This window comes from Zootoca vivipara, chromosome 3 (assembly GCF_965207765.1).
Source record: "Zootoca vivipara chromosome 3, rZooViv2.hap1.1, whole genome shotgun sequence".
In the NCBI taxonomy this organism is placed as follows: Eukaryota; Metazoa; Chordata; class Lepidosauria; order Squamata; family Lacertidae; genus Zootoca; species Zootoca vivipara.
Window position 1 is genome coordinate 108,963,082 of NC_142586.1, and position 26,561 is coordinate 108,989,642.

Here is a 26,561-nt window from a genome sequence, read left to right on the forward strand (position 1 = left end):
ATCTGTCACATGTCCTCCTCTAAGACACTCAGGAATCTTCCAGGCCACACCCCTTTTTCCAGGCCACACCCTCACTGTCCCCTCCATGCCCTCTTTGGGTGATTTTGCCTCACTGGAATGTGCCTTCCACTAGCTTGCCTGGATGGGAAGAGCTGTCTGTAGAAGCCTCTAACTTTTGTATGGCTGAAATGTAGCCTTATATACTATTCACATGGCACATGGTCTCTGACAAGGTGCCCATGAAGCAAACCTGCCCCCAGAATGCAAAAGGAAATCACGGCAGGGGTACGGGAGCGATAATAGCATACGACAAACGACATTGTCCCTAGATAGGAGGACCATTAAAGTGACAGGCAGGATCTCATTCTCATTGATTTCCATAGTAAAGGCTTATGCAGGTGCTTAAACCCTAATATTACAGTGTGTTGTTGTTGTTGTTGTTGTTTATTGTTGGGACTTCAAAGTGCAAATCTGAAAATGGAGGCCTCGGCCCAGTATACCCGAAGGAGCATCTCCACCCCCATCGTTCTGCCCAGACACTGAGGTCCAGCTCCGAGAGCCTTCTGGCAGTTCCCTCACTGCGAGAAGCGAAGTTACAGGGAACCAGGCAGAGGGCCTTCTAGGTAGTGGCGCCTACCCTGTAGAACACCCTCCCATCAGATGTCAAAGAGATAAACAACTATCTGACATTTAGAAGACATCTGAAGGCAACCCTGTTGGGGGAAGATTTTAATCTTTGATGTTTTATCGTGTTTTTAGTATTCTGTTGGAAGCCGCCCAGAGTGGCTGGGGAAACCCAGCCAGACGTGTGAGGTAGAAATAATAAATTACAGTGGTATCTCTAGTTACAAACGTCTCAGGTTAAATAAAAAAATTCCTTCAGTAGCACCTTAAAGACCAACTAAGTTTTTATTTTGGTATGAGCTTTCGTGTGCATGCACACTTCTGAAGAAGTGTGCATGCACACGAAAGCTCATACCAAAATAAAAACTTAGTTGGTCTTTAAGGTGCTACTGAAGGAATTTTTTTATTTTACTTCGATCCAGACCAACACGGCTACCTACCTGTCTCAGGTTACAAATGCTTCGGGTTACAAACTCCACTAACCTGGAAGAGTTACCTCGAGTTGAGAACTTCGCCCCGGGATGAGAATGGAAATTGTGCGCCGGCAGTGCAGCGGCAGCAAGAGGCCCCATAAGCGAAAGCACGCCTCTAGTTAAGAACAGTTTCAGGTTAAGAACGGACCTCGGGAGTGAATTAAGTTTGTAACTAGAGGTACCACTGTATGATGATGATGATGATGATGATGATGATGATGATGATGCACAAAATTCATTGGTACTCTTCCAGCTGAGCTGGCAGCCACCATTTTTCTTTTCCAAGGAATTCCTGGAACAATATTATGTTGGGGTGTATTGGGAGTAGCATTCTTAGACATTAAAATGGCAGTCCTTAGGTGAAGAGAGTGCTGATGAGTGTCCCACCCCCCCCCAATGCCTACCACACCCCAGAAGATGAAGACAACATTCCCTTCTCTTTCAAAAGCAACCCTATCAGCCCAAACTTCTCTTTTGATAACCTTTGGCACAGCTTTGGTTAAAATTGGGAAGACTTTGAACCATGCATTGTTGTCCCATGTGATGAGACACCACTATTTTTATATAAAAAGATCCACCACCTTAACAGCTAGAAACCGTCTTTCTAAAAAATACTAAAAAAGAAAAAAGAGGGATGGGTGAATCTGACAATTTGGGTTTGTATTCGTTTCTAATTTCTCCAATTTTAAGTTCTGTTCTCCAGATCAGTTTTTTTAAAAAAATAAAGCCTTCATGAAAATTCATCAGCATTTCAGTTCAAATTTACAGTCATACCTCAGGTTGTGTCCGCTGTGGGTTGCGTTCTTTCAGGATACGAGCGTGGCAGACCCGGAAGTGTTTCCTTCCGGGTTCCGCTGCATGTGCATAAGCATTCTGCGCACTCTGCGCATGCGCAGAAGCATTCTGCGCACTTTGCACATGCTCAGAAGCACATGCGCTTTTGCACATGCGCTGTATTGCCGCTTGGGTTGTGGACTTTTTGGGGTGCGAACGGCACCCCAGAATGGATTGGGTCTGCAACCCGATGTACCACTGTATCATAATATACACATATTTGCATACAGTTTTGTCTACTATACACATTCTGGGAGTTATTTATGCTAACATAATTGATTTCTATATGTTTTTTTGAATATATACATTTATATGTACACCTTACCTTAGTTTGTGCATTTTTGCATGCCTTTTAGTTGGCTGGAGAACAGCATTGCAAAATTCAGAGAAGTGCGAATTTCAAAACCTGGCTGTGTTTCAGTTCACATATTGTTTTGGAATGTGCCAAATAGGTAGGTTCACCTTCTAATGTGAACTGAATGGACTCTCCCCCATCCCTAATTAAAACACACAGCATGACACACTTATTACCTACAACCTATGACTTGAGCGGAATCTTGCCTCCAAACTGGCTGACTTTTTGAAGGAATGTGTTTCAGACCATTTTTATTCAGGGTTGTGTGTTTTTTTTTTTAAAGCGGTCGATTTTGCTGTGGTCCCATGCCTCTTTGCTTCACAGATGGCTCATTTCTTGCAACCAACAATTGCTCTGTATATTTTAATAGGGATGACTAACACGGCTGTATTTGTTTTGTCGGAGTTGCTGTTTCTACTTTTAATAGGTTTGGTTTTTATGGTCCTAACACCAGGCCTAGTTGTCCAGAACATTTTCTTGATTAGTGGAGGATGAATTTAATAAGAACGAAACACCTGTAGCTAGATTTGTCTGCCAGGTTCCACAAGTTTGAAAGAATGGCAAACTACCTGTACAGCATCAACACCACTCCTGCGAGCCAGAAGAAAACTCAATTCAGTCAGTCCACATAAGACCCACAAAAAGAGCCCTGCTGAGTCAGTTCAATGACTCGGCTAATTTAGCATCCTCTTCTCAATTTCCCCCCCCAGAAAATCAGGCAGGGACACTTCTGCAAAATTCAGTTCCCCACATCTTTTAGACCAGAGGTCAGCAAAATTTTTCATCACTGTCCCTCAGACCTTGTGGGGGGGGGCAGACTATATTTTGAACAAAAAGAAAGAAAGAATGAATTTCTATGCCCCACAAATAACCCAGAGGTTCATTTTAAATAAAAGCACACATTCTACTCATGTAAAAACACCAGGCAGGCCCCACAAATAACCCAGAGATGCATTTTAAATAAAAGGACACGTGTCCTTTCTACTCATGTAAAAACATGCTGATTCCCAGACCGCAGGCTGGACTGAGAAGGCAATTGGGTCGGATTCGGCCCCTGGACCTTAGTTTGCCTACCCATGTTTTAGACCAGGGGTCCCCAGACTTACCGGCGTTTGGGCCGGTTCCCACCGCGCCGATCGCGCAGCGGGCCGGAGGGCGGGGGAGCGCGCGCCTGTGCGGGCCGGCGGGCGGGGGAGTGCGCACCCGTGCGCATGCGCACGGGCGCTTACTGGCGCGGCGGCGCGCTTCCAGGGTGGAAAAAGCGCTGAAAATCCGTTGTGCGCATGCGTATGGGCCTCCCCCGACCCAGAAGTGCACCAGAAATGACCTCTTCCGGGTCGGGAGAGGCCCATACGCATGCGCACAAAGGATTTTCGGTGCTTTTTTCCCGACCCGGAAGAGCGCTGCTGCGCTGCGCGCCGTAAGAGCAGGCGGTGGGGGTCGTCGCGGGCCGGATTGGCAGGCCAATTGGGCCGCATCCGGCCCCCGGGCCGTAGTCTGGGGACCCCTGTTTTAGACAAAAGGGAACATCTGTGCTGTTCACCCCTGTCAGCCTGCCTGTGAAGACTTGGCTGAAAGTTCAGCTAGTTTCTGAAAAGGACCCCATTCACTCTCCTCAGAGAGATGGAGTAGCAAAGCAGAAGCTGTCCCTAACTGTCTGAGACCAGGAATGTAAGCAGGTAAGGATTCCTATCATAAGGAAATGGCTCCACTAATTTCCCCACCAAAACCTATCCAAGTCAGGAGACAGGCTATTGACCTGTGTATGCTTAATTGTTGTTGATGAGGAAACATTTGGGAGATGAGGAACACAGGAAGCTGTCTGATACTGAGTCAGACCATTGGTCCATCTAGCTCAGGGGTCTTTCCCAGCCCTCTGGTGGGGGATCTGTCATGCTCCGTCATGCAGCTCCTAGAAGTTGTCAGCATGTGACAGTGGCCACACCCCAGGAAACGGCTTTGACTGGCCGGCTAAACCAGGTGAGAGTAGCTGATGGGTCTCAAACCCTTGGTGAGTTAGGGACATCCTCTGCATGCGAAGACAGGCTATGGCAGATTGAGCGGATGAGACCAAGAGTGGGTTCAACAGTCAAGAAGGTGGTTTCTGCACATGTTGTAGAGGGAAGTGAGGCACAGACGGGGCTTGTCAACCTAAGAAGGTAGCCCATCTAGGAGAAGGAAAACTCTGATCCTAAACCTCCGCTGCCTCGTGGGACATCTTCAGGAGAAGAAAAGGCTAAGGAGGAAAACCTATACAAAACCAAAGTAGAGCCCCTAATTCGGTTGGATGGTGCCTTGTATGCCTCCTTCCGGAAACTCCTGCAGCCAAGCTGGTGCCAAACATATTGCTCTGCTTTTTTTTTTGGACCACATCAGTGAGGCTGAGAGGGGGCTCTTGTTGTCTTGGCAGCCCAGGACCTCCATACACACTGCCTAGGCTTGTGCCCTGATGACACTCATTGTCTCTTGAGACAGGGATGCCAACAACAATCAGTATGTTGTCCCATTGGCTAGCTTAGCCTATGGTCGAGGATGATGGGAGTTGTAGTCCAATAACATCTGGGCCCCCAAAGTTGAAAAAAACTGTCTTACAGTACTGTCTTCTCGACTGCTTCATGGATAGCATAATTCCCTGGGAAGGGGAAAGCAGAGACAAGTTGGCATGTCTTGTTATGCCTGTGAGAATTATTCTTCATTTCTGTTAGGAAATGTTGGTGACATTTTAGCATGTAGCAAACTTTTCCAGAAATCCTTTTGTGGTTTTTAAATGCTGGATTCCAGCATCTTCCCCACTTGCCCCCCTGCCCCCCCATACAATTTCTGGTGAGGGGTAGGTCTATAAGTAGTTGCTATAAGAAACACATAATGATAAAGCTGCTCAGCATGCAGGCAGTTTAAGATTTATCTGGAGCTGTTTATTACCCTGGAGACCTGTTCTTTTAAAATTCCACTTCGTTTATGACATGAGCCTTTGAGACCAGTAGATCATTTTGCAATGCTCAGGAGCATCAACCGCATTGCAAAATGGTGAGATTTATTTCTCATCAGTGCAATGTTGGGGGGTCCGTTTTATATCCATCTTAAGAGCATTATCAGAGGGCACAGAAATGTAAAAAAACTTGCCGGAATTTCAAATGTAAAGTTTAGGTACCGGTATGTGACCCCGTAGTGAACCCTGTTTTGCATTATTAACTTTTTTATTATCCACCTACTACAGAGAGTAACTTCTAGTAGGTACAGATTTCCTCCTGAGTGTAAAGCTTCTTCCCCAGATCACTAACTCTCAAACATTTCTAGTTACAGGTAGGTAGCTGTGTTGGTTTGCCGTAGTCGAAACAAAATGAAAAAATTCCTTCCAGTAGCACCTTAGAGACCAACTAAGTTTGTCATTGGTATGAGCTTTCGTGTGCATGCACACAAAAGCTCATACCAATGACAAACTTAGTTGGTCTCTAAGGTGCTACTGGAAGGATTTTTTTTTATTCTCCAACATTTGAGAGACCAATTTTGTCAGAGGTCTTTGGCTCTGAGAAAAAGGTCGCTTATTGGTTATTGTTTGGATAGCTGAAACAACACTATTTATTAATAATTCCTAGCAACAAGCCCGCCAGCTGGTAGAACTATTAATGGGACTGTAGACACAGAGATAGCCTATAGCTAAAGAATACAGGTGGCATGAGATATTGGGGTGGAGAACTTCAGGGCCAAATGCATCTTCCAGACCTATCTAGTTGACCCTTGGGAATTCTCATGAGGCCAGAGGTAACACCAACACAGTAGCCAGGAGGACTTCATTGGCAACTGCAAAGCTTCTGGGCGCTCCTCTCTTTGTCATCAGGTGATGTGAGGGTGCTTACCTTCCTCCTCGAAAAATACATAGAGTTGAAAGAGGAAGAGCAACACTCTTTCCCACTTCCTCTTTCAGCTCTTTTCAGTGCTCAGAAGCACCTGAGCAGCTGGGGGAAGAAAGGGAGGAACAACAAATCCTCATTGGTCAGTGCTCATTGGGGACGATATCTAAAAGTACAAATGTGTCAAGATTTTGCTTCATATTTATTCAGGTTTCAGTAAGGCTGCAGTTTTTAATCAATTAATTAGTTAGATCAGGAGTGGAGAGCCTCAGGTGGAATTGAAGATCACCTGCCAATTTCAGTGTCTCGTTTTTTGAATCTTAAGTTCAGTCTGCCACATCAGTTTGCCTTTTAAAGTCCTCATGCAAATTCAGTAGCTTTTTAGTGTGAATTTCCCCCCAATTTCTCTGCATTCCCCCCCAATATACACATTCTTGCAAACCAATTTCCTCCAACACAATGCATTTTTGCACGTTCATTTCACTAATATATACATTTTAATGTACACAGTATTTGGCTGGAGAACTGCATTGCAAAATTCAGAATACTGCAAATTTCAAAGGATGGCTGGAGGGTTGCCTATGAGAAAATGTTGACCAAAGGCTGAAGAAGGTTCCTTGCCCCTGAGATTAATTGATAAAACTTTATTAATCGGCTGAAAAAGTGTCCCTATAAACTTTTAATACAAGCGCAGATGGCAAACAGCATCTTAAAAGAAACACAAAAAGGAATGCCTTTTCTAAGACTTTGCTGTAACAGCTCTGCAGATCATGTAGGAAGAGAGAAGATGTACTTCTTACTTTAGAAATACTATGTTAAGCCACATGCAAATGTAATTGATAGACTAATTCACCAGAAAACTGTTAGATATAGTAATTTAATTCACTGAAATTATAAATGCTTGTATGCATTACTATGTGTTTAGATTTGATTGTTTGGTAACTGAATTCTAGAGAGTTATCTAGTAGTTCTCATGTGATTGGCTAGCAATGGTCACATGGGAGATATCTATTGAAGGAGATACTCCATTTTATATGAAGCAAGTTGACTGTGCTTTAGAATCCACTGTGAACACTGCTAAGTTGAATAGAGTGTTGGAGTGCTTCTTCTCTGCTTGAAAGAAAGAGAGCAAAGCTGCAGGAGAAGGGGAAAGTGGAAATCCCTTATAGGATCTGCAAGGCATGGCCTAACTGAGATACAGAAGGCTGAAAGTGCTGTGCTCCGAAAAGAGAGCAAAACACAGTTGTTTGGAAGTTAGAAGATGAGACTATAAGCCCATGCTTGAAGAAGCATGTGACTATAAATATTATGTTTAAATTCATCTCTAGCTATATGTTTCTGCAAGTAAAGCTTTTGAATGTCAAAGTCTGGACATTGGTTTAATCTCCATAGAAGGGTGTCAGTCATACGGTATATCTGTTTTGAGTTTCTTAGCTGCGATTTCACTACCCTTACTTCAACAAAACACCAAGGTTTATTGATCAAAATGCCTTTAACAGGTTGCACTCCTAGGTTTCAGAAATAGCAAATGCATTAAATAAAGCAGCGGTTGGGGAACCAGTGGCCCTCTAGATGTTGCTGGACTCAGCCTCTCGTCAAGCCCAGCTAGCATGGCCAATGACCAGAGATGAGGGGAGCTGGAGCCCCTCAGCATTTCGAGGGCCACAGGTTCTTCCCCTTCCTTGCATGAAGCAAACAACGATTAAACCAGGGGTCAGCAAACCTTTTCAGCAGGGGGCCGGTCCACTGTCGCTCAGACCTTGTGGGGGGCCAGGCTATATTTTTTTGGGGGAAAATATGAACGAATTCCTATGCCCCACAAATAACCCAGAGATGCATTTTAAATAAAAGCACACATTCTACTCATGTAAAAACACCAGGCAGGCCCCACAAATAACCCAGAGATGCATTTTAAATGAAAGGACACATTCTACTCATGTAAAAACACGCTGATTCCCGGACCGTCCGTGGATTAAACAAACTCCGCTGGCTTGAGAAGAATACCACAACAGAAAAATAAATTTCAGCAACCAACACAATACAGGCTAAAAACCATCTTAGTTCAACACTGTCATTACAGGGCCAAGCATTTTAAACTGCTCAGGGCACAGCTTTCCAGGGAAGATTCTAGAAAAGAGAAGAAACAGAAACCAGGTACTGAGCAAACTCTCGGAACCATTTTGGTGACCGAGTTCCTGGATTTGATTGGCAATGATGACCACAAGCTCTCACAAAGTTATTAACAGAAACCCAATCAGGGGTAGACAACGTGGTGCCCTTTCGATGCTGCCGGACTACAACTCCTGTCAGGGATTATGGGAGTTGTAGTTCAGCACCATCTGAAGGCTCCCATGTTGGATTTCTCTGCTCTACAGGATGGGACTGTCTATTTTGACAGTGGAGGAGGAGCCTCTTCTTCTAAGTCCAGATCTGCCAATTTCCCCCTCAAATCTTACCTGCGCATGTGTGGTTGTCGGCTGCTAACTGAAAACCAGCGTTGCATTGGCAGTAGTAGCTACCTGGAGTATTCACGCACCGATGATGGCAAAACGCAAGGCGTGTGCATTCATCTACGTCTGGGTTGCCGTAAAAGCGCAGCGTTTAAAAAATAAATGAAAACAAAAAACGGGGTTAAAAAAACTCACATTGCCACCATGGCTTTACTCTCACAAGAAGAAAGGCGATAAGATGACGGTTTGTCATCATTTATACAGCTCCTACAATTTTCTAGCCGCTGTGTGAAGATTTGAAGCAGGAGCACCTCTGCTTACAGGCTTGCAGTTTAGTAGGTATAACACAAAAGGAAAATGGGATGGCAAGGGAAGAGGAAAAAGCGAGCCCAGGCTCCCATTCCTAGAGCTACTTAACTCTTTTTTAAAATGGCCAGCTGGACTAGACAGCTCAGAGAGGAGCCAAATGACAGTCGAGTCAATGGAGTGTCTCTCCCATCCTTCAGCTGTAACCAACTGGAATGACTGCCAATAGATGTTGAATCAGGGAGAGAAGGAGCCAGGAGGGATGGAGTTAACCCTAAAACCTAGCCCCGATCACATGGAGGTTAATGGGGAAACCCACAAATACAAGATCCATGTATTTAACAATGGGGAACCATTGCAGAACAACTTATAAAGAGGAATGATGTGTGGGCAGTCCAGTATAAATCTACCACCATTGTACTATCTGCATCAGTGGCCTGTTGCAGAATACACCTGTAAAAAAACAACAACCCACTACTAGTTAGGGAGAGAGGCCCTTAAACTTTACAGCCAAGGAACATCTTGCTTCTCCACAGTACTTACCGACACATTGGTCCCCTCTCTTCTGATACCCGGCTGTGCACTGGCAGCTGAACGATCCTCTCAAGTTGACGCATATCTGATCTACCCTACAGTTGTGGGCGCCTGTCGCACATTCGTCAATATCTTTTGAAAGCAAAGAAACAAAAAATGATAGCATGGACTTTAGGGGCTTTGGAAGTGCAGTCCTAACTTTTCTGTTTGTCCCCAGAACCTTGGGAGAAAATTGAAGTCAGCTGAATCCCATATTCAAGGGTGGATTCTCGTGTTGATGGAACTACAGTGGTGCCTCACAAGACGAATTTAATTCGCCCCACGAGTCAATTCGTTTAGCGAAAATTCATCTTGCGAATCGTGGTTTCCCATAGGAATGCATTGAAATTTGCTCTATCTTAACTTTTATCCCATGCAGAACGAGGTGAGCCCTCCCAGCTCTCACCTGGGATCATTCCTCTCTTCTCTCACCCCCTTTGAGGTCTCCCCTTCCCCGCCTCTCACACAGAGTCCTTCAACCTATCCTTCACCTTCACCGGCTTGCAATTCCATCTGTGAAGTTCCAGGCTGCAATGTTTGCATAAGCACCCGCCTTTCTACAAACTGACGTGATCAAGCCACAAGGAGATCCCTGCGGGATCAGACCGCAGGCCCACCTGGTGCAACATCCTCCTTCCCGCAGTGGCCTACCAGGACAGCTAAAAGGAAGCACTTCTTCATGCATAGTTGGAACTATGGAAGAGGCCGTGATGGTCACCAACTTGGGCGACTTTCAGAGAGGATTCATGGAGGGATAACGCTCTCTGTGGCTACTAGTCACAATGGCTGCTTGATGGAGGCAGGAGTGAATGCTGTTGGGATCAGGTCCAGCTTGTGGGCTTCCCAGAGGCATCTGGTTAGCCATGAGAACGGGATGCTGGACTAGATGGGCTGTTGACTTCATCAAGCAGGACTCTTCTGATAGTCTTACATTCTTAATGGCTTGCAATTCTTCTCTCTCTCTCTCCCCTCAACCCCAGTAGAAGATTCGGCACACTGCATCATTGCACTGGGCTTGTGTGTGGCTTCCCGGATTTATGCCTTTTATAATCTGATGCAGCACAGTTTGACAGCAGTTTCTTCTGGCACTCGACACCAACTGGAAGTCTCTAAGCTGAATAAACAAATTCCTTGAAACTAGTTTACAAATCCCACTTGAACTCTCTGTGTTTGTTCAGGAACTGGGGACCAGTAGCATATTCCGGGTGGGGCCATGGAAAAGAAAAGATGGATTCTTTCTCATGCAAAATGAAAACAAACTTGACCCCCCCCCAACACACCAAAAAGCAAGATCACAAATAGAATGGGCTGTTTTGACTCTATTCTTCAGGCTTGCTCCCCCGACACACTCACACACTCTTCAAATGCCCAAATATTTTCCTACATGCTTCCTTTCTATATGACAGCTCAAAAGAAACTTTCCTCCACCCTGACTCAGTCTTTGAATTGATGGCTGTTATCAGTTCCTAAAAGCTGGCTCACTGCTGGAAAAGTACACAGAAGAAGATGGACAGGTGGAATGCAAACTTTGCATTAACTCACTAAATGCCCGTCATTGTGACCAGTATATGTGTGTGTGTGTGTGTGTGTGTGTGTGTGTGCATGCATGTTTATTATATGGGCAGCTAGTATCTTGCAAAGACCTGTATGATGTCTGTGTTGAGAGAGCTTGCATTTTGCAAAGATCTGTCTGGCAAGGGAAACAGAGGCTGCTTCAATGAACTTTCCCAATTCCTTTTAGCTCTCCTTGCCTAGGTCTTTCTGCTTTCCGTGTCCTTCTGTAGGAACACAGGAAATTGCCTTTAACTGAGTCACACCATTGTTCCATCTAGCTCAATAAAGCCAGCAGCCTGCCAGGGTTTCAGACAAGGGACTTTCCCCAGCCTCAATTGGGAAGGATTGAACCCAGGACCTTCTGAATGCAAGACGGGTACTCTGCCACTAAACTACAGTCCTTCCTTGTAAAATCCGAGCAGTGCATCCAGCGGCATCCAGAAACCACATGGCTTGTCCTGCTTCCCTGTAACATAAGGGCTGCTCAGCCAATCACAGCCAGAGGCCTTGTCGCCCCTCGAAAACCATTGCCATAAAAATCCCATTGCAATTTGAGCGATATTTTTTGCAGCGGTCCCCAAGACTTTAAACACACCCACCCCTTTAGAAACCGTTCTTATAAATTCAGTGTGGTTATGAATACTATTAAGAAAGCCTTCTCCAAACTGCCTTGCAACCTGCTGAGGTTTATGAGATAATCTAGAAATACTGCGAGAAGTGTTTCTTTTGCAGGTTGGGGGGGTGAAACGGCTTCAGCCCCCCCCCCCCGCGCTGCAGCAGAATACAGGTTGGCTTGCATCGCATCGCGCTTGTTCCCACCAGCTTCACTAATAGCTGCGCTCCAGCGATTTCCTCTCATTTGCCAAAAATGTACCCAGCGCTCTCTCACAAAGTGATTTATACTGTTTTGTCCCCTTCCGTTGCTGACTTTGGCAGGACGCTCATCATTCTGTGCTGAAATTCTGGGTGAGCTGCTTTGAGCTCTCGAAAGACCCTTCCTTTGAAGCAAGCTGCTTTTAAAAGTCTTTTCAGTGCCCCCAACTCTCCCCCATCCTTCCAAGCTCGCTCTCTGCGACCTCTTCGGAGCCCTTTGCTGGAACCTCCATCCTAAGAACACACCGACTTGAGAGAAAGTCCACGGAATCTGTTGGAACTTGCTTCCAAGAAGAAAGCACGCTTTAGGATCTCTCTCTCTCTCTCTGCTTTAGTCCCTCTCTTTACATGCCTGGCTCCATTCCTTCTGGCTGTGACTCACTCTTCCCAAAACCCCTGACTCACGCTGCTTGCTCCCTTATGTAACATTTTAATCTCCGCCGTTTGCTTCCTACAACCAGATAATCACAACAGCGCTCGGCATTTCCAGCGCGGTTCCCACCGGCCGTTTACACTTCAGTGCAATTATTCCTCCAGCTCAGCTCTTTTATGTAACCAAGCCGCGGGGTTGCTTCGATGCCCTTTTAAACCTGTGTCAATCTGGAGCCCATGGTTACGGAGCAACACGCTCGAGCCAATCCAAGCATGTGCTGCCTCTCATTATTCTTGGTCGCTAGCCGCAGGGCTGGAAAACCCCAGAGTCCTCCTTGCCCCGGGCACCTCGCTATCTAAGGCTGGCACATAAAGAGGACATGCTGTAGAGACAGGCACCCAACTTCCAGCTGGGAGAGAGCCCAGGGCAAAACAATAACAACAGCACCCCAGATACCTGTAGGCCAAGGATGGGGACCCTCTGGCCATCCAGGTGTGGCTGGGTCACAACTCCCATAATCCTTGACCACCGACCATGCTATGGGACTGAGAGTCCAACAACATTCGGAGGCTAAATAGGTCCAAATTCAATACAGGCAACTCCCCATTTATGCACATTCAAGGCACACGCAACCAGGACGAACCCAGAAATGACGCCCCCAAATGTCACAAAAAGTCACAAAAAATGGGTGGAACAGGCCAGGGGCAGAATGGGGTGTTCGCAGGCTTCTTCAATGGCGTTTCAAATCTACGCGGTTTCACTCCAATGCGCAGTGCCTTGGAACGTAATCCCTGTCAGTGTTTGAAAAAGAAAAGGTTCTGACCTCCTTTTACTCCTTTGCCTAGTCCTCGGACCTTGGTTGGCACAAAAGGGTCTTTTAGGAAGAGTATTCTTGCAGGGTATTGCTGCTTTTATTCTTTAAAAGTCTTCTTCTCCAACCACGACCGACAGCTTTTATACATATCAAACTCAGCCAACTTTCTACCATCCAACCAACCCACCAGATTGTGACTCAGCTGGGAGAAAGCAAACTCTTCAGGGTGGGCCAGGTCTCTTAGCTTTCAGGGGCACCAACAGTAGATACCCTGCTCCATTTGTATGGAGGTATATGTGCTGCAGGGCTCGGTTGACAATTTTGCTTTTTTGTGTCGTAGCAGAGCGATCTAAGTTCTGCACGTTCTACTGTTTTCACTGGGGCTTGCTCCTTAGTACAGGGAGTAAGTTGTGGTCCCCTACATGATATTTGTTGGACTACAACTCCCATCATCCCCACCTGGGCACAGATGATGAGAACTGTAGCCCAACACCATCTAGAGGGCCACAGGTTCCCCATCCCTGGCTCTGTTAAGTCTTTAGGACTGCAGTCTCAAAGATACCTGATGTGGAAAGCAGATACGATGAGTGCTGGGTAGGGCTGCTGGGGGTCTGGAGGGCACCAGGCTGAGGAAGCCTGGGAGATACCAATACAGTATGGGGAGCAAACTGTTCCGTGGATGCAGAATAAAGGGACTGCCAGTCTCCTGTGCTGCAATGACCGTTCCCCATACAAAAGGGGTGCACATTTTGCATGGTCGCGCGTAACACCCTGGGAGCCTCAGGCAGCCCCCAGCGCCCAATGCCTGTGCCAAGGTCTCCCTACATCTGAATCTTAATAAAGGTAAAGGTAAAGGGCCCCTGACCATCAGGTCCAGTCGTGTCTGACTCTGGGGTTGCGGCACTCATCTCGCTCTATAGGCCGAGGGAGCCGGCGTTTGTCCGCAGACAGCTTCCGGGTCATGTGGCCAGCATGACAAAGCTGCTTCTGGCGAACCAGAGCAGCACATGGAAACGCCGTTTACCTTCCCGCAGGAGCGGTCCCTATTTATCTACTTGTACTTTGATGTGCTTTCGAACTGCTAGGTGGGCAGGAGCTGGGACCGAGCAACGGGAGCTCACCCCGTTGCAGGGATTCGAACCGCCGACCTTCTGATCGGCAAGCCCTAGGCTCTGTGGTTTAACCTCTTTGGAAAGTGGTTTAGAACAAAAGAAAAGAAAACCTGCATCTGACTTTCTGCAAGCTTCAACCTTCACTCCACCCCAATAAATATCCTCCCATAACTGTGCAGTTTTTTCTTTCTTTCTTTGCAGGACAGGCTTTTGAAGAGTTCTGGCAAATTATGTCTACTGTTTGAGGGAAGCGTTTAAAGGAAACCCATTAAACGTGCTGCATCTGCTTCTTGTGACGACTGCACTTTAGGATGGCGGTGCCCTGACATGCCCTCTCTTAACATCCCTCCCTTATATTTCTTATGGTAAACAGTGGCTATAGGCTTCTCTGGACCCTCCCTCGATCCCTTCCTTGCCCTTTGCAGCAACACCAGTAACCTTGCTAATCCTCTGCTTTCCTCCTCTGCATTAGCAAGCTATCTGTAATCTCTGTCAAAGGCTTTTCTTTTCTTCATTTCCCTTGCTACTTCCTTCCATGTTTGGAATGCTGCACATCTGGGCTTAATGCCCAGAACAGACCACTTTTAACTCCTTGATTTTGGAAGCTCTGTTTTATTTTATTTCATTTAATTCATTACGAAAATGTCACCCACTATCTTCGAATCAGGAAGCAAGCTCTAGATTCGCATCCACATCGTACATTTGAAACACATGGCTCCCCCTGCAAAGAATCCTAAGAACTATGGTTTACCCCACCACACAACTACAATTACCAGAACACTTAACAAACTACAGTTCCCATGATTCTTTGGGGGGCAGCATGTGCTTTTAAATGTGCATTAAAAGTGCTTTAAATATATGGCGTGGATGTAATATAGAGGAGGGAGAATGGTTGTTTTCTGCTGCTCCAGAGAAGCGGACATGGAGCAATGGATTCAAGCTACAAGAAAGAAGATTCCATCTAAACATTAGGAAGAACTTCCTGACAGTTAGAGCTGTTCGGCAGTGGAATTTGCTACCAAGGAATGTGGTGGAGTCTCCTTCTTTGGAGGTCTTTAAGCAGAGGCTTGACAGGCATATGTCAAGAATGCTTTGATGGTGTTTCCTGCTTGGCAGGGGGGTTGGACTGGATGGCCCTTGTGGTCTCTTCCAACTCTATGATTCTATGACCCCTGGACAGTTAAGTCCAGGCAAAGGTGACAATGGAGTTGTGATGCTCATCTCACTTTCAGGCCGAGGGAGCCGGTGTTTGTCCACAGACAGTTTTCCGGGTCATGTGGCCAGCATTACTAAACCACTTCTGGCACAACAGAACACTGTGACGGAAGCCAGAGCACACAGAAATGCCGTTTACCTTCCCGCCACAGCCATACCTATTTATCTACTTGCACTGGCATGCTTTCAAACTGCTAGGTTGGCAGGAGCTGGAACAGAGCAACGGGAGCTCACTCCGTCACGGGGATTCGAACCGCCAACCTTCTGATCAGCAAGCCCAAGAGGCTCAGTGGTTTAGACCACAGCACCACCCATGTCCCTGTGGTGTGGATGTGGCTGATGTCAAAAGGATGGTGAAACAGTTACTGAAATATCTCTCTCTAGGAAGCCAATGGGACCCAAGGCTAGTTAACTTGGGGTGGGTTCTGTTCTAGGGAAATTAATGGCTGCCACCATCATTATTTCCAAACTGTGTGTTGCGACAGGTTAGTGTGTCGGCTGCAGTGTGTAGGTTTCAGTGTTTTTATGAATTTTTAAAATGCACTTTTATCTTCTTCTTTTTGGTAATCCACTTGGGCATTAAGAAATTTGACGTAGAGCAGGATATAACTGCAAATAGTAAATGCATGTTGACTCTCGCGTTGCAAATGAGCCTGTAAGTGTTGGTTGTGTTTAACTTTGGCACCATGATCTGAACTCTATGGTGCAGTTTATCATCAAGAGCCTCTTGCCGGTTATGTTAATGCTAGCAGTCAAATGGGTGGATGATAATAATAATAATATTTATACCCCGCCCATCTGGCTGGGTTTCCCAGTTAGCAAACTGGGCCAACTTTCTCTTGCAGGAATTGCCTCTTTAAATCTGTTCCTTTCACAGATGGAGCAAGCCCGAAACCAACACAGTGTGAGTGCAGCTCTTAACCCACCCACGATGACCAATAAATGTTGGAGGATCGTCAAAGAAAAATAATAATGATCGGAGATAAAAGAGTTTCCCGCTTTCCCCCATGGCATATCGTCTTCAGAACTAATATGGAACATTTCCATGGATTTCGTTCAGCACCATATACTTCCAAAAAGCAAGTTCTTGAACAGGAAAAGATAGCATGGCAGCTAAATTAAATTAACGCCACCAAATTAAACTCCTGGTTCATCGCTGCAAAATTAAGAAAGGGAGGGGGGAGAAACACAACACACACATACCCGAATCAAGTCATCATGTGCGATTTCTTTGCTTATGTAAGTTAATAGAAAAGCTATTTGACATTTGATACGAAACTGCCACCCTTCCTTGAAAGACAGCCAGCAATCTGATTATGTTCTAATGGTGTCCAGAATTATGTGATTTTTTTTGTTGGGTTTGTAGTTTCCAGTTTGGTAATCGCTTCTGTTTTGTTTACTTCCCTCCTTGGAAACCTAGGAAGGAACCAGCAGGCCAGTGATAGGGGACCTGTGGCCCTACAGATGTTGCCGAACTACATCTTCCATCATCCCTGAACATTCACCAATCCTTGCTGGGGGCTTTTGGGAGTGAGAGCCGGACAACATCTGGAGGACCACAAATTTCCCTATCCCTGTACTAGGCTGAACTTAGCCCGATAGCCACCTATTAAGTGCTTGCCAGTTCCTCTGTTTTACTCATCCAAAACAGGGAGCAAAAATGGAAGGTTTATTGCACTTCTGGTAGGCTACTGAACATGGCAAGAGTTCATGGAATCATAGAATTGTAGAGTTGGAAGGGGCCCGAGGGTCATCTAGTCCAACCCCCTGCAATGCAGGAATCTCAGCTAAAGCATCCCCAAAGCCATTCCAACCTCTGCTTAAAAGCCTCCAAGGAAAGAGGGCCCGTCCCTTTCTGGGGGAGTCCGTTCCACCGTCGAACTGCCTTACCATCAGAAAGTTCTTCCTGATATTTATTCGGAATCTCCTTTCTTGTGACTTGAAGTCATTGGTTTGAGTCCTATCCTCTGGGGCAGGAGAAAACAAGCTTGCTCCTTCTTCCATGTGACAGCCCTTGAGATATTTGAAGATGGCTATCATATCTCCTCTCAGTCTCCTCTTTTTCCAGGCTAAAGATACCCAGCTCCCTCAACCGTTCCTCATAAGGTTTGGTTTCCAGACCCCCTGCTCATCTTGACAAGCACACCTTCCAGCTTGTCAATTCTACCCATGTTTTTTTTTTAATATACACATATAAAAGCAGGAAATTATTCTGGAACCAAGTAACACAAGACATGCAGTAGAAGATGGGTGGGGAATCTCAAGTCCTCTAGGCCTCTGTTGCTGGCCCTCCGAAGCTTCCCCGGGGCCACACAACCTATCTCATAGCCACACCCCATACCCCAAATATTTTTGCCTGGGTGGAATGGATTGCATCCAAGTAACTCCTGCACAGAGGAGCGCCTCAGGATTTTCCCCAGGCAATCCTTATCGCTCAAGCCCTGCTCAGTGTCCCCAGGTGCTTCTGCCTCGCTGTAACTAGGGTTGCCAGACTCAATAGAGGACAGGACTTCTGTGCCTTTAATTGCCCTGCTCTCTTTTGAGTCTGGAAACCTTCAAGAGAAACCAGCAGACCCTTTGTTTTATTTCCAAGCAAAGTCCTGTCCTCTATTGATACTGGCAACCGTAGCTGTAACGTGTGTCTCTTGCTTGCTTGGATAGGGGAGGGAGAAGTGGGGGAGGGGGGCAGACCACTTTTGTGTGACTGGAATGGGGCCAACTACACCGAATTTAAGAGCCATACCCATTTCCCTGCCTACTTCTGCTGCTTACCCTTGTGACAAGAGCAAGCGAGCAGAAAACCACATCAAACAAGTCAATTTTAACTCTTTACGGGGGTACCTTGGTTCTCAAACGCCTTGGTACTCAAACAGCTTGGAACCCAAACACTGCAAACACGGAAGCAAGTGTTCTGGTTTGCGAACTTTTTTCAAAAGCCAAATGTGCTCCTTTTTGAGTGTTACACTTCCGTTTTGAGCATCACACTTCCAATTTGAGTGTTATGCTGAGGTCTGTTTTTGCTATTTATTTTACGTTTCTGTGGCTTTTTTTTGTGTGACTGTGTAGAACCCAGATCAGCTACTGATTGATTGATTGTGTGACTGCAGTACATTGTTTATTACTTTCATTTTATGGCTCAATAGTCTCGTTAGATAGTAAAATTCATGTTAAATTACTGTTTTAGGGATTGTTTTTAAAAGTCTGGAATGGATTAATTCATTTTGCATTACTTTCTACGGGAAAGCGCGCCTTGGTTTTGGAACGCTTTGGTTCTGGAATGGACTTCCGGAACAGAATAAGTTTGAGAACCAAGGTACCACTGTATTAGCAAAAAAACAGGATCAGGACAGGAGTGCCAGGGCTAATGAGCACAGAAACTCATCTCCAGCAGATATTGTCCCCAAGAAGCAGTTGCAGAGACTTGAGATCCCTACATCCCCACAGCTGCCTGTCTCCTCCCTTTCAGTGCTTTTCTGAAGTAATCTGAGACTATGCCTACGTGATGCTGTGTTCTCTGCCCTCTTCATGCCTCTCCTGGTTCTGGGACACCAGGAGGAGGGGAGCTGGTCACAGCAGGAGGGGGAGACACATTCCTCTTCACCAGCTGGACTCATCTCTGCCTCTTTGCCTCCCTCCTCTCCTTCTTCAGCTTCTGCCTCTGAGTCTGGACTGCTTTCTGTCACAGACTCCCCCCACTCACTAAGCCCTGTTACCTCTCCAGCTTCCGACACCTCCTTTTCCCAGTCTTCTGGGAAATGATCACTCATTGTTCCATTTTTATTTTTATGATCACTCATCGTTGTCCCACCACCAATCCCCGGGCTCTGAGTCTTCTTCCCTGGGGGTTCCCCAGCTGGTTCCTCCCACCATTTCTCTGTGTCCAGCCAGTCTGTGACACCTGGCCCATGTGGCCCCCACATGCTTATTCATGATGGCACATGGCCCTCAGGCTGATAAATATTCCTCACCCTTGTTCCAGAGCCAAACAGTATTCCTAGCTCTTGAATAAACGCCGGTTGGAGAGGACCAAACATTGTGTCTCCCACCCCTTTAATGTTACAGAGCTGGCCCTGATACTGCATCTCTAACCACAGTCTGATGCCCAGAAAAAAGCAGGCAAAATCCTTCTTGCCCAGTATTGCCAACTTTGGCTGGCGGCAGCTCTCCAGATCCTTTCCCCCTGGAAATGTCAGGGACCCACCCTAGTTTTGCATGCAAATCAGGGGCTCCAGCCCCCTCCCCAAATGAAACACGCAAAGAGCATCCGGAGCCCCTCTCTAAAAATGTTCAGCAAGTTCTTTTCGGGCGGCTGCGAGTGCAATTTAAGTTCAAGCCAAGCTCGGTTGACAGCTATCAAAAGCAGCAGCCTTATCTCAATGAGGATATTGTTTTCCAGCTGCAGTCATGCTATCTGCTAGCAGCAGCCCGCTTTTCTGAAATCTCTACAACTCCCTGAGTAAATAAGTAGATTCCTGACACGGTTCCAACTTCCAAAATATGCCTTTGAAGGGCTCAGCCAGCAGCAAGCCGCAATGATTTCCCCACCGCCGAACATGTCCATGTGAGACTCTAAGCACTCGGTTAAATAAGAAAGGGGACTGAGGCTTGTTCGTTTTCGAAAGGAGGCAGCCAGGGCCATTTTCAAAAGATAAGAAGCCACTGAGGGACTCTGTCAGGACATGAACGGTCTGATTCACAGCATGCATCAGCACAGGTTGGATTAAAATAATCTGGAGGCAGCTCCGGCTCCCTTGCCCGAGTGGTTATGCTCCAGTTCCACTGAATAGACTTTCTCGTTCATCCCTAATTGCAAATCACTTGGGGTCAGACAGACAGTGTCATGCCTAGAAGAATGATCCTCTTAGGGAGCAGTCCTACAGCAAGATCTGCTGGGATGAGTAAGGTTAGGATCCAGCAGATTTCTTGCTGTGTGTGTGTGTGTGTGTGTGTGTGTCTGCATAACCAGCATAACTCCCGTTCCTTAGCTCAACTGGAGATATGCTAGCATATCTCCTCCACTCTGAGCCCAGATAGGTGAGGCTAAATTCCAGGACCTAAAACTAACTGCGCTGCAGTGGGAAGAGAAAGCTACACGAGACGGGATTGTGGTCTGATCTGACAAAGCTATTTGTGTATCTTGATAGTCTCCAAAGGGGCAACACCTTTTCTTCTCTTTCTCGCGCAGGGCAACAGACAGGCCCACACATACCAAAGAGCTTAGGAGAGAAAGGGAAGGAGGATTTCTGCCCGGTATCGCTTCTGCCAAGTGAAACTCGCAGACAGAGTTTGGCTGAAACAACGCACACACTTTGCCCCTGGGCTATGAAATTCTGTTGACCCGGGTGCAACGGTAGAACAACTGTGTTGCCAAGGAAAACAAGCAGAAATGCATACCGCGGCACAATAGGATTCCTCAGACCTATGACAGGGCAGGTAAGATCTGCAGAAAAGAGTGCTGTTGGCCAATGAGGCAGTCCAAGAAGGATGTCTCAATGTCACCTGTCAAAGGTAGGCTCAAGGAAGCGCCTGGGCTGCAGCTCAGGGGTAGGACTCATGCTTTGCAAGCGGAGGGTCCCAGGTTCTTCATTTCAGCAGCCTATTTTCCATGGAGAAAGTTGCTTGGTTGCTGCTTTGGTTAAACAACTCTTGCTTAGAAACCATGCAGTGGCCGACCTGTAAACCTCGTTTTGCCTTCTGCACACCCATGCGGATTAACTTACTGGAATCCCTTTGATGGAAACTTACTAAAATTTACAAAAGGAAGACCTTTTTTTTAAAAAAAAGCACAACAACAACAAAAAGAACAACAACTAAGAGACTAGCCAAGTTGTACCACTTTGGACTGCAAGTGGTGGTGAAAGTCTTGTTGAGAAAGCTCACTGATGTCAATAATTCTCTGCATATGAAAAACTAGTACAGTCATACCTCGGGTTGCAAACGTGATCCGTGTGGGAGGCACGTTCACAACTTGCAGTGTTCGCAACCTGAAGCACCGTGTCTGCGCACACGCATGACGTGATTTGGCGCTTCCGTGCATGCGCGTGACATCATTTTGCACTTCTGCGCATGCATGAGCACCGAAACCCGGAAGTAACTCATTCCGGTATTTCCGGGTTCGGCGCGGTCCACAACCCGAAAACGCACAACCCGCAGAGTTTGTAACCCGAGGTGCTAGCTTCCCTGATGATGTTGGATCCCAGGTCCCATGAGCTATAGGCAGCTTGGCCGGTAGGTCAGGGATGGTGGGAGTTGTAGACTAGCAATATCTTCAGGAGCCCAGACCCCAATACTTTAACTGGAGTGGGGGAGCAGTCAGACCTGTGTTGCGAAGGAGCATTCTATGCGTAATCCGTTTTGGAACGTAATCCATTCCGGAAGACCATTCGACTTCCAAAATGTTCAACATCCAAGGGGCAGCTTCCGATTGGTTTCAGGAGCTTCTTGCACTCAAGCAGAAGCAGCACCGGATGTTCGGGTTCCAAAAACTGTTCGAAAACTGGGTTTTCGCTGTTCGAGAACCGAGGTTGGACTGCAATTGAATACAGCTCTCAGGATTAGGGTGTCAGGAGAGTCATATTTCAATATAGATGAGGGTTCTGTACCTGCCTACTCAGAAGTAAGTCCCACTGCATTCTGCAGGAATGTCGCTTTCTTTTATTAGATTATCGGAAGCTTTTGAAATGGTCAAATGGAAACAAATACAATTTTGCGTTTGAGCAGCTGACCCAACAGCAACAAGGCTTGAAATGTTTTGTTACCAGCTTCGGTTCACTTACTGATCCCAAGGAAAATCCCTCCCCCACGCCTGTCAAATGGCTGCAGGTTTGCACAAGAAATACACTAATGAGCTTGAAATTTAAATTTCATCACTGCGGGAGCTAATTTGTTTTGACAGATAAGGAATGCCAGGTACTTAATTTATTATTATTATTATTTCTGCCGGGCAACGTTTTTCCTCTCCAACTATATATAATTATATGCGAACGGATTCACTCCATGCTAATATTTGAAGAGAGCTTGAAGGCCCAATCAAACAAATATAGATGCAGTTTCCGGGCCTATCTTGTGGTACAATCCTACACATGTCCACTCAGAGTTAAGACATAGCTGCCAAGTCTCCCGTTTCCCCCCGGAAAACCCCCCATTTACTTACCTTTTCCCGGTGGTCCCCCGTATCACTTCGTCTCCCGTTTTTCTCCATTATTTTCTCCTGCCGGTGGCCATTTTTTTCTTTCCGATTTGCCCTTCTATGGGCACCAAAAATGGCCTCCGCCAGCTTCAAAAGTCGCATCTACGCATGTCCAGAAGTGCATAGACGTGACTTCCGGTGTTGGCGGCCATTTTTTGTGCCCATAGATGGGCAGAGTGACACCGGAAGTTGCGTCGGCGGACTTCCTGACATGCGTACAAGCGATTTTCGAAGTTGACGGCAGCCATTTTGGGTGCCCATAGAAGGGCAAAGCGACACCGGAAGTTACATCGACGCAACTTCTGGTGTCAAATGGCTGCCGGTCCCGGATTCTGCAGTCTGGAACTTGGAAGGTAAGAGTTAAGACCCACTGAATTTCATGGGACTAACTCCCAGGGCAGTGTGTATAGTATTGCAGCTATAGATAGGGAAGGGCCAAAGCTCATTGCACGCAGAATGCCTTGTGCTCAATCCTCATCATCTGGGAAAAGTCTCACACATTTGCACAGCCAACACACCATACCAGCAATCTTTCTCTCTAGCCCTCCAGTATAATTCCATCTATCTTCAGTCTCGGAGCACTGTTGCTTATGTAAGCAAAATGGCATGGCCCATACCTGAGAAGAAGGTACTAGTGCGCTTGGGAGAACCGCAAGGTTGGCAGAAGTTTTTTTTAAAAAATCTTCTGCAATTTTTTAAAAATAAATGCTCTAATAATGAAATCCCTTCCTGTCCCCATAACATTCCGATAGGTACTGAGCATATTCACCGGCAACACAACACGGACTGACTGTTGAAGCAGCTAGAATATGGTTACCAGACTTTTTTCAATGAATCCGTGGACACTTTTTTTTTTTTTTGGAAGCTGAGTAGCAACAGGGAATCAGTAGTGGGGATGGTGAGGCAAAAGACCCTGGGCCCAAGCACAGATGCATATTGGATAAAGGTGCAAACCCCTTCTTTTGCACCCTGTGAAACATAAATGTGCAGGTTTTTTTTTAAAAAAAACTGGGCAACAGCCGCCCGCCCATGACTCCCGAGCCTCTCCCAATTTCCTGCCCCCTTCCTCCTTTGGGAGCCAGTGTGGTGTAGTGGTTAAGAGCGGTAAACTCGTAATCTGGTGAACCGGGTTCACGTCTCCGCTCCTCCACATGCAGCTGCTGGGTGACCTTGGGCTCGTCACACTTCTTTGAAGTCTCTCAGCCTCACTCACCTCAAAGAGTGTTTGTTTGTGGGGGAGGAAGGGAAAGGAGAATGTTAGCCGCTTTGAGACTCCTTTGGGTAGTGATAAAGCGGGATATCAAATCCAAACTCTTCTTCTTCTTCTTCTTCTTCTTTGTTTTGACTTATCGGGGGAGGCTCGGGAGTCATGGGCGGGCGGCTGTTGCCCAGTTTTTTTTTTAAAAAAAACTCTGCACATTTATGTTTCACAAGGTGCAAAAGAAGGGCAACACCCGCCCGCCCGTGTCTCCCAAGCCTCCCCCGATCTGTCAAAACAAAGGGGGAAGGGGCAGGAGATCTGTACCACCGGACGGCCCTGGTTCCCCTTCTGTAGTGGCAGCGAGCAGCTCCTGAAGCCAGCCAGAGCCAACTGCGCTACCAGACTGGCTCCGGGCTGCTGAGGCTGCCACTGCCACGTTTCCCGGGGGCAGATTTGCAAATCAGGGGACTGTCCCCGGAAACCGGGGACGTCTGGCAACCCTATGCTAGAATCCTGAACACTCCACTTTCTAGACAGGGGACTAAAGCCAACAGCAAAACAATCCCAACTTACCAAATGTGACTCTTAATGGAATATCGACATTACAAACTCACAGACCAGCCTTTTCTCAACCTTGAATGTTGTTGGACTACAACTCCCATCATCCCTGACCAGTGGTCTTGCTAGCTAGGGATGATGGGAGTTGTAGTCCAACAACATCCGGGGACCCAAGGTTGAGAAAGGCTGTCGTAGATGTTTTATATCACTGTAACTGCCAATGTCGAGATGCTTGGACAGTGTTCTCGACATAGCTGCCAAGTCTCCCGTATTCCCCGGGAAACCCCTGTTTTTCCGGCTGTCCCCAGCCAAAAAACCGGATTTTTTCCCCCCTGGTTTATTCTGGCACGACGGCCATTTTGGAACAGGGCAGAGCAGCATCAAAAGTAGCTTCTGAACATGCTCCGCCCAGTTCCAAAATGGCAGCAGCGCTACTTCCAGTCTGCTACTTCCGGTCCAGTCCCTTATTTCTCAGGCCGGAACTTGGCAGCTATGGTTCTCGAAGCCACCAACATGAGTCTGACCAAACTGCGGGAGGCAGTGGAAGACAGGAGTGCCTGGCGTGCTCTAGTCCACGTGGTCATGAAGAGTCGGACATGACTGAACGACTAAACAACAACAAAACTGCCATTGCTCCACAGCCCGTCATGTGCCTTCACCTCATTGGTGATGGTTTTCTATTAGGACCAAACACACACACTTTCCCATTTTGTCAACGAGATTTTTAGACTGCATTATAGAATGAAATCCTTCTCAATTTCACGTTAATTATTGCCAATTAACACTTTAACTTATAAAAAAAACCCCCGAGTCTCTTAATGCATGTTGCTTCCCCTGTGTCCTTTGTTGGCCTTCAAGGCTATGTCTTTTTTTGCGGCCGAATTACACGTGACGAAAAGCAGATATTTCCACACTATACTTAACAATGGGGGAAGCCACTTCTATCATGGTTCGAACTCAATGGCATGGCAGCAAATAAAACACAAAAATGTTAATTAGTATAGAAGCCATTTTATAACCACCACATGGAGGCCAAGCTGCTCAATCACTCTATAATTTGCAAATCCCTTTTGTATTTTTAGTTCAGTCAAAACATAACATTGCACGAGGTAAAGTGGAACTCTTCAGGATATAAGCATATTTCCCTAACATACCTTTCCAGAATATCTTCACATTTTTTTCCTGCTCATCCACTTAAAAATACGAGAATATCCATCTGTTACAAGCCATCTATAAAGAAAGCGAATCTGGGACGACTGAACCCCTTTCAGACTTGAGCCATGCAAAACTTCTCTCTACATGATGGACTGCAAAGTGTCTGCAGGCTGTCATCAGCTAGCCTGTCAAACAATTGGCTGAGCTGCTGTGAAGTCATGGGGTTACTTCCACACCTAGCAGTTTAGTCTGAAGTTGCTATGCTATTTGTCCACTTTTAAAATGAGGAATCCATCAGATGTGCAACTGTCTATTGTGAAGAAAGTGCAGCTGAAGCTTTCACGGGCTCCTGCACTTTTAATTAAAAGTTACCTATTTGCAGGCCCTGTTTTGTTGCTTCCCCTTAAGCCTGACTAGAGGATTTGTGAACAGGAACAGGAAGTGGCGTGGGGAAAATTAAGAGAAATAATCTAGTTAACCGCCTATTCATCACAGATTCTCTAGTCAATCTCAATACGAGGCAATAAAACGGGTAGGGCCTGCAAATAGGAAGCTTTTAATTAAAGGCACAGGAGTCCTCAAAAGCTTCAGTAGAGTTTCTTTGTACCAGGCAGGCTTGTACTGCCACTGCAGATCAGATTGATTCTCCATTTAAAGCATCTTAGGCAGGGAGATCTATTTTTCTCAGTGTCTGCTAACCTGACCGCTTTAATTGAAGTTGCCAAGGCCTGAACTAGGGAGCTTCCGCACGGCTTTGCCACTGATTTCCCTGTATGTTCCCCCCCCCCAGATGAGCGATTACACTTTGCTAGTGAGCTATACACCCCCCCCCCCACTCTGATCCTTTGGTCAGAGATCCAGTTTGAAGCTTGCCAGCATTTCAAACAAGCTAGCTAATGAACAACATTTGCATGAGTGTACACCCACCACTCCCCAGGATAAAATTCCCAGGATGTTAGCAATGGTAATTCCTTTTTAATTTTTTAATATTTTTTTTACACAATCAGGAATGGGGCTTGCAACAATCCTGTAAACTCTGGAGGCTGTTTCT

At 46.4% G+C, this 26,561-nt stretch overlaps 1 protein-coding gene across 2 annotated transcripts in view; it reads right to left on the reverse strand.

Moving 5' to 3' along the window:
- Positions 1-26,561, reverse strand: part of EFEMP1 (EGF-like fibulin extracellular matrix protein 1) — a 57,182-nt gene that overhangs the window by 11,336 nt on the left and 19,285 nt on the right. Inside the window, exons 6-7 of one of the 2 annotated variants that reach the window (XM_035110936.3) lie at positions 9,437-9,559; positions 8,594-8,713 (exon numbers count right to left, since the gene is read on the reverse strand). The exons of the other annotated variant lie outside the window; for it this stretch is intronic. Of the exons in view, the coding sequence (XP_034966827.2) occupies positions 8,594-8,713; positions 9,437-9,559 (243 nt within the window). The remainder of the gene's footprint in view (positions 1-8,593; positions 8,714-9,436; positions 9,560-26,561) is intronic. 2 annotated transcript variants of the gene reach the window in all.